The sequence below is a fragment of the Ceratotherium simum genome, chromosome 2 (genome assembly GCF_057802395.1).
Source record: "Ceratotherium simum simum isolate JZ-2026a chromosome 2, ASM5780239v1, whole genome shotgun sequence".
Classification (NCBI taxonomy): Eukaryota; Metazoa; Chordata; class Mammalia; order Perissodactyla; family Rhinocerotidae; genus Ceratotherium; species Ceratotherium simum.
The window spans coordinates 57,076,486-57,085,194 of NC_141901.1; the positions used below are offsets into that span (position 1 = coordinate 57,076,486).

At 44.3% G+C, this 8,709-nt stretch overlaps 1 protein-coding gene across 1 annotated transcript; it reads right to left on the bottom strand.

The window, feature by feature from the left end:
• Window positions 1-570: 570 nt before the first annotated feature.
• On the bottom strand, window positions 571-8,271 carry RBM15 (RNA binding motif protein 15). Its single transcript, XM_004420697.3, has 2 exons — window positions 4,980-8,271; window positions 571-943 (listed from the first exon to the last, which is right to left on the bottom strand). The coding sequence occupies exons 1-2, from the start codon at window positions 7,843-7,845 to the stop codon at window positions 921-923; spliced, it is 2,889 nt and encodes a 962-aa protein (XP_004420754.1). The 5' UTR covers window positions 7,846-8,271; the 3' UTR covers window positions 571-920.
• Between the last annotated feature and the right edge of the window lie 438 nt (window positions 8,272-8,709).

An 8,709-nucleotide genomic window follows, 5' to 3' on the forward strand; every position in this document is an offset into this window, starting at 1 on the left:
CCATCACTGCATAACTCTGGTAAGAAGCCCCTGGAGATGGAGGAGCTCCTCAAATGTGTCAGCAAAGGCTTTATTAACATCATCATTAACATTTAAAACGCAAACGGAGCATTTCTCCTTCTTTTGGCAATTTGGTGCAAAGGTTAAGTGCAAGATAAAGCAATTTCAAACTTTTCTTCAAATTAAAAATGAAACTAAGGCCAAACGTGATGGGTGAACAAAATAAATCAAAACTTAAATTTCAGCAACTCCGGCTCTTCAAACCAGCAAAGCCCCCGACTCGTGCACTGTGGTGAGGCTTACGGTGCTTGCCCCGGCTTCTTTCGTGCCAGCAAACAGCACCATTTCCTCATCAAGTTGAGGACCGAGAAGCAAATGATCCCCTTCACTGCAAACAAAGGGGGTCACAGTAACACTAGTGATCCTTCAGAATTGACACACCGTGATAGTCAAAATGATGGTCTCCCTGCTTCTTGCTCAAGACATACAAGATCTGAGCAGCAGCAAGTACCCCCTCAGCTGCAAACAAAGGGGTCAAAGGTTTGCCGTCAATTCACTTCCAGGCAGAAAAACATTTTCCTCAAAAGAAACAATTTATTTAGAATAAAACAAAAGCAGCTCAACTGTGAGCGCACGTTTGAGTGACAGCTACTTTTAAGCTGTGTGAGCCATAAAAAGGGTTTTTCTTTACTTTTCCAGAAATCTTGTGTACACAGCACAAAGCAAGAGGTCATTTTTTTTCCACTTAAAACACCGGCATTGGCATCACAATAGCAGATACACAACTTTAAGCTGCCATTCTAGTAAAATGCACAAATACTAAACAGATTAGCTTTCTTCCATCAAGAGGCCCATGTAAACTCCACATAAGCCACAAATTCTCTTCAAAAAGGTCCATTAGAGCTTTGAATTCCATGTCTTCATCCACTGTTCACCAGTTTTGCTTGCAGGGGGGGGAAAAAAAGGTTATTCAGTACAAATGTTTACAATATTAAAAATATATATATTTCCCCTATGCCATTATAGATGAACATAATGTTAACAAGACCTTCCTGGATAGTCCATCTTGACTTCAAAAAGCACCAATAATACCCACTGGCACAAATCTTGAAATGAATTTACTGTATGAATAGACAAATAACAAGTAGAACAATAGGGTGATTTTCTTAAAGACTGCAATCAAGTGAGGATTATAGGACTGAAAATATCCTTTACACTCATGTAACTGAGTAAAACATGTCAAAAAATTCATAAAAAACCAAGTTTATAATCAATATATTCTAAATATAACTTAAAAAACAAAACCATAAAAAGGTGGAGTTTAGTCAAACTTTTACCCCCTCTATTTTCATTCTGTAATTTATATGGAGCAATACAGAACTACTCTGTTATTGTAGAAAGGGGTCAAGATACAAAGCCATTTAAAAATCCACCTTCATCTGTGTTACCAAAGACAGCAGCTGTCATTTTCTTTTAAGAAAACACTCATACAAACAATTGCTAAATAGCCAAAGAACACTTTAGGACTTATACTTTTCAACTCTGTTTAAATCACACATATAGAACTCTTCATTAAGCTAGACAGTTCACTGTAGTTACCTGAAATTATTTTCTCCCTTTAGAGACATCACTATAACCAGAATGTTAACGGGGTCAGCTCCACTTCTCTTCTTGTTTTCATATCTAACTCCTACTCAAAATCAAACACTGTCACAGAGACAGAAAAAAAATGTCCAGAAATTCTCTCCAAAAATTTTTTTCACATGAAAGGTCATTAAGGCCCTCTTCTCAAGAGGATTTCCTAATTCTGTTACCACAGAGTTTTGGGTGAATGGTTCCTCTGTGGACCCAAACTGCAGTTCAAGCTGTACCTGCATAACGAGCAATTTCACTGCCTAAAGAAAGCAGATTTAAAATTAAGCAAAAAAAAACCATTGTCAGTGAAAACCCACTCATAAAATACTTTTAAAATAAACCTAAACAGTGTTTGACTCTGAAAGCAACAAACACACACCTTATTTTTACTACTGTACCTCAAATGATCTAATTAAAAAGGGCCAGAGTTATATTACCTTCAAAATGTGACAAAAGTTTATACCAACAAGAGGATGGACATTTTAAGATATAATCCATAAAGTGAAATCTCTATCTATTTTCAGTTGGGAGTCAAAGTATATACCTCAAACCAGGAATTTAAATTGTTGTGTGGAAAACTCCTTATAGGAATCCCGGTTACAACCAACAAAAGAATATTTACAAAATTGGCTAGGAGCTGAATGATTGCTTAATTTTCCATAAAGTTTGAAGTTATGATCTACAAGTCTTAATTAGCTTGATGTTTTTCATCAGTAACACTTAATAAGTTATTAAGTGATACACTGAAGAAATTTTCTTTCCATTCATTTGAATTGAGTTCCAGAAAAATCAATTAAACAAATATTTAAAAAAAGAAGGAAAAATTGGTTGTTATAAGGAACATCCAATGTTGAGACTATGAAATTCTGGCTAATGAGAAGGAGAACCAGACAATTTTAGACTTTTGCTTTCATTCTGAAGGTTTAAGTAGATAGTTTACCAATATTACGAACCTGCACAAAAGAATGGGCAACACAAACAAGAGATTCATCTGAGTGATGGCACTCTGTAGGTAAGCACTGAACTAAACATAATTAGTTATTCATAATACATACATTTAGAAATGGTATCAAGCCATTGTTTCAAAAACATTGAAGCACAAATTGCCCAGATCTAACAAAAGCTGCGATGTCAGATAAAGATTCAAATAAACATGGAGCAATAACCACAGTACTCTTCAGTAAGCTGTCACATCAACTTAAAAAAAAAAAAAAAAAGAAAAAGGGAAAACCAAACACACTTTGGATTACAGTAAAATTAGATGTCGTGGACTTCACTCCCTAAAGGAGCAAAATCTTTTGTCCAGCCATCTTATCAAAAGATATTCAAAAGTTAATGGTGAGATTCTTTAAACTGGAAAAATGTATCTAGCCACAAATTGTACTCTGACCCCATATATGCACAGACTGCACACTCACATTAGTTTCTGAACTACTTCATATTAGCATGCCAAGTATGGCTTTTTAAAAGCAAAAAGCACCAAAAGTCTTAATTGTAGAATTTCAAGCATTTTCCTACAGGCTAACCAAGGACCTTTGTGCTCATAGCCTAGTCCCTTCCTTCTCTCAAAATGGCTAGTTTTTCCAGTTTAAAAACAAAAAACACAAAAACTTCCAAACTTAAAAAGAAAATTTATAAATGCACAGTGAAAACCAAAAAGGATGACACAGCAGTGAGGAGGCTTTCATGCTGACATGCATTAGACACCTGTCATAACAGAAAATAAAAATTATATGACATTTCCCTGGGTTATTATTGGTGCTATTTCAAAACTACTGGCTTTGATAACAGAAAGAGAACAGTTGGGTTCTGCCAGGCTTTCAATAAGTCACTTTCACAGAATAGAAACATGACCATGATCCAAAAGGTCCTAAAGTTTCTAATCATAACTAAATATCAAGGGCCTGAGCTACAGTTCTCAGCATTTAAATCAACGGGGGAAATATACTTACTAATAACCTAAGAAACTAGGGGTGGGGCAGAGGAGTAGATAAAAAACAAGACAAAAAAGAAAATCATCCCTTACTGTTAAACAGCAAAAGCCCTTATTAAGAACCCGAAGTTGATATAATCTTCAGTTTTGAAAAAAATGTGAGTGGATTAAATCACTTTGAAGTAATTCCAGATGTCTGGGAAAATAAAACAATCAAAAAGAGTTTTCCTACACTGACATTTCAATTCTCTGGTTGGAGACCAGTGAAAATATTAAACACAAAATTTCAAAGATATTCAAAACATTTTCAATAATGTAATGTCATTGCTACTGTTTAAATATGAAAATAAAAATACAAGCATAATTTTAAAAGAGAATGTCAAAGGCATTTCACGATGACTTTAAAAAATTCTGCAATCCAGAAATGGCTGATTAATGCCCACTGAAGCAAAAGGTGACTTACAAGCCTGCAGACAACTCTTCTTTCTATTATTGAAATCAGAAATTTGAATGGATACAAAAACAAAAACTCATCTTTGATGAAAAACACTTAAGTTTTGAAGTATGCACAAATTAGAACTGTACCTGCTACACCTCTCTGAAAAAGTCAGTAAAAACATCACCACACACCAAATAACTGACCAAAGAATTCTGATCTTCAAAGCACCTACTCGCTTCTTGCATACTAGTGTAAGCGTAAGACAAATATGGTTTGTAACGTACTCCTCAATTTTTACTGAACAGTTACAGCTACAAACCAAAAGTGCGTATACGGGATACGGAACTCAAGAACTAATGATAAAAATGAGTATAGTAAAGCCAAACTCTCTGGGAGTAAACCGCGTACTTTAAGAGAAATACTCAAATACCTGATTTAAAAAATTACATTGCTACACAATTTACCAGCTTATCTTTTTGAGATCCCTGATCAAATTTCAGCCACACAAACAACATTTCTGGTACAGGAATTATTTATCTACATACCAATGAAGCCATTTTTAGGTGTCTGTTACCATCTTTACATAGTCAGTGGGCTCTTTTCTCCAAATTCTGACTTGTCAAAATTTTGGTTTTGTAACTTTGAGGATTTTTTTTAAACTCAAGGTTAAAAAAGAGAAAAAAACTGAAGAAAAAGAGGAAAAAACGTTACTCATAAGAGTGGGAATTCCTAATTAAAGTAAATCCACCTGCCTGCTACCCACAAGGACATCCCTTTTACTTAAAATAACAGCTAAACTGTCTTGACTTCTATTTTAAAGAGGTTTATAAAAATACAAAAAAAGAAAAAAACTACAACTGAACTACTAACTAAAAAGAAAATTTCATCCGATGCTGTATCCCATTACACATCACAAAACAAGAACCATGTCAAAGTATTAAATACAAGTTACACATGGACTTTAGGACGCACCACGGACAATGATCATGACCAGGTAATCTTCTTCAGATTTGGCCAGTGCCTTGGCAGGGGAATCCAGGAACTGCTGGGAGAACTCACAGGGTGGGAAGGCGTGAAGGACCCCGGTGTTTTCCTTGTCTTTGTTGCCCCCCACAGGGAGGCTGATCACCCCAGCGGCCTGCTTTTGCTTTAAATAGGACACAAGGTTCCTAAGTGGCCTCTGAGTAGAGGTGGCAGTGTCTGACGTGACGGAAGAAGAGGAGGATCTGCTGTCAGAACTTCCAGGCACAGCCAGAAGAATGGCATAACCATTGGGCCCTGCCACTTTGATGCGTCGAGTTACTTCATCCAACTTGGGCTGGTCCAAACGAAGACGCTGAGTAATCTTGAGCTGGGCCACTTTGCCTCCAGTCGAGCCCTCCACAAGAAGACTACTAGCCACTTGGAGGTCTCCCTGTAACAAATGCATGTTGGAAGGAAAGTTGCTGTTCTTCAATAGAAGCATGCCCTGCCAGGCCAAACAGAGTTTGGGAGAGGCTGCTGCTGCAGGGGCTGTCCCGCCATCCTGTTTCTGGGAAGGAGACTTCAGCTTCGATGAAGCAGTGCTGGTGCTTGCTGCACTCCCATCAGACCGGTCTTCTTTTTTCAGAGGGCTTTTTCCTTCAGTGGGAGCAGTCATCCGGTGCTTCCTATCCCGTTCAGCTGATGCTGAATTTTTACGGTCTCGCTTGTCACCCTGGCTCTTCTCCAAACTACCTCGTCTGTCTCTGATTGGAGAGGCCCTTTCCAAGAGAAGACGGGAAGATCGATCATTGTCACTGTTGTAGCGATCCCGGCTACTGCTCAATTCTGGACTGCGGTCAGGAGAAGGAGCGCAGTGACGTTTTCGTGGACGGTCGCTCTCAGGGGACCTATCCAGATGCCGCCCCCCACTCTCCTCAGGCAGCCTTCGCTTCCTAGGCTGGTCTCTGCTGCTGGGCAGATCTCGCTCACCTCTGTCCCGGTCCAAGGACCAGCCATCCCGCCTGCGATCCAGGCTGTCCAGTGGCTCATAAGCAGGCACAGCAGTAGCTGCAGTCCGAGTGCTGCGTTCACGGACTGGGGGTGGGGGTGGCACCCAATCAGAATCAGGATAAAGGTCTCTATCACGATCTCTGTATAGTAAGGGTGGTGTCCTATCCCGAGCACCCCTCAAAGGGTCAGGTGCCCGATGTCCAAAAGCATCTGTTACCAGTTCATAATGAGTTAACGGCAGAGGCTGCAGATACTGCTGCTGGTAACGATGTTCTGTGTCTGCAAAGTCTACTCTAAGGCGGCGATCTGGGCCACCGAGTGGGAAGCCCCGCATATGGGTCCAGGCAGCATGAGCTGCATCCAGGCTTTCATATTGGATATATGCCCAACTATCACCTTTGCGGTAGTCTATGGTGCGGATGGTGCCAAATCGGTCAAACTCTCGTGCCAGGGCAGCAAGAGGCACCCAAGGTCCCAGGCCACCCACCCAGAGGCGGGTGGTGGGTGTAGCTTTACCATAACCAATTTTGATAGGATTCCGAATTATAATTTTGCCAGACATTGCTAGTTTGGCCCGGTGAGACATGTCTAGGTTCTCAAATTTGAGAAAGCCATAGGTACTGGTCTGGCCCCGAGAAGGCCTTTTGATGTCTACTTCTGTGATGACTCCAAAGCGGTCAAAAGCCCTTCTTAGATCACTCTCTGTCACAGTGATGTCTAGGTTGCCCAAGAAAAGCGTCCGGTTAGCTCGCTGATCATCCTCGGGTGAGATCTCATCCACTTCTCTGAAAGGAGCAGCACCTGCTCCAGCTCCCACCCTCGGCTCAAGACTGTATGCCGGACGCACTCTCTCATAGAATGGGTAGTCTCGCTCCCGCTCTAGCTCTCGGGGCAATGGTGGCGGAGGTGGAGGGGGCAGGCGGCCAAGAGCCAACTGCTGCAACCGGTAGTCTCTGTATCCCAAGGCTGCGCCACCAGGTGAAAGTGATCTCTGGCCTCCACCACCTCCTCCAGGGGGGTGCCGGTGACCACCTACAGAGGCCCCGACCACGCTGGCTGACGGAGGATAAGCATCTTTGTCTAAAGGGGAGCGGCTGCGGCGCCGGCTCACATACACCGCTTCTATCTTCAGGGGCCGGTCATAGAGCACCAAGCGGCCTCTGGCATGCTTGGCCGCCCGCGCGTCCTCTGGCCGCCGGAAGTTCACAAAGGCTACTCGCTCATCCCCGCTGCTAGAACCCGAGAGATGACTGATTTTGACACTTACATCACCGAAGCGTTTGAACTCGTGAAACAGTCCGTCCTCCACTGCTTCGTCACTCAGCTGGGACCCCAACTCGCTTATCTTCAGCGTCTTGTATTCCCCGCCGTCCCCGCCGCCGGGAGCTGAGGAGGCGGCCCCAGAGGAACGTGACTCCCCGCCTCCACCCCGGGAGCTGCTGCGCGACTCGCCCCCGCCCGAGGAATTTTTGGTGCTTGGGGAGCTGTAACTGTGCAAGCGGCTACTGGAGCTGCCCCCACCAGTGTCATACTCGCGGCTGCCCCCTCGGCTGCTGGACTTGTCCAGATGAAGGCTGCGCCGCGACCCACCGCCGCTGTCGGTCTTTCCGCTGCTGCTCCCATTGCTGCCACCAGAGCCCCCTAACTTCTTGCTCCGCTCCCCGCGGGAAGTCGAGTCCTCGCCACCACGCGAGCGTTTGGGCTTGACTGGGGAGCGCTCCTTCCCCTTCATTGTTGCGGGCCGTCGGAGGTCGTCTCCGCGGAGCAGATGAACCCGCCGCCCCGCGCTCGTTTCACACAGCGGAACCGCACGCCGCCATCTTGGACTCCGCCGCGGCAAAGGCTCCCGCCCCGTTGTCCTCATTGGTCAATTAGCACTTCTCCTCTACAGTCTCATTGGGAAAACTGTTTGTCTGTCTTCACATCTCCCCGCGCTCGGGGAAGGCGCCCGCCTGGCCACTGTTATTGGGTTCCCAACGCCCTAGTCAGAGTACCTCATTGGTCCTACTCGTTGTCCATCTTAACGGTTCCTCGCGCCAGGCTGTAGCTCCGCCCCTTGCACTCTATGGTCGCTTGACCCAAAGTCTGGAGGCGTTGATTGGACAAAAAGTCTGCCCTGTAACGGTACTTCTTGCGCGGTGAAAGCAGTGATCCCACTTCCTCATCCCTTTCATTGGTTTGTGACCCCGTCTTTTAACCCACTATTTGGGAAGTCCGGCCATCTGTTCTGGCGTTTTTTTCTGAAAGGCCGGCTTACAATGATCTCGCGAGAGAGAGAGCACTCCCTCTTTCGACCCCCTTCTTCCAACTCCTCCGGCGGCTGACAGAAGTTTAAATCTGATTGGATATCGATGAGGACGTTGATAGGCTGAAATAACTGTCTATCACTCGCTTAAAGGGGTAGGTCCAGATACTGAGGAGGCTGAAGGTGAAAGGGTAGAACACGCGCTTGCTGTGTGACGTCACTTAGACGTCGCGAGACGGTGATCACGAGTCTGCTCCGCCTGCTCGCGCTGTCGGCGTTCTCTTCTCAAACATTTGTTCGGTCCCGCGGCGTACTTGGCTGTGCTTTGGCCGTCGGAGCTCGAAACTGGGCTCCCCACTTCCTACCTGTGCAGGACAAGGGGCTGGCTGGGCAGGCCCTCCGGCTGTCGGGGCCCGAGAATCCCTCAGGCAGCCGTCCCAGGGCATCCGGCACACACCATGTTAGTCCCCCTCGCCCCAGTGT

Coding starts and splice junctions, on each gene's coding strand:
- RBM15 (XM_004420697.3), bottom strand. CDS start 7,845: ATGAGGACAACGGGGCGGGAGCCTTTGCCGCGGCGGAGTCCAAGATGG. Junction 944..4,979: donor GGTCATGATCATTGTCCGTG/GTGCGTCCTAAA, acceptor CCCCCCTGCAAG/CAAAACTGGTGAACAGTGGA.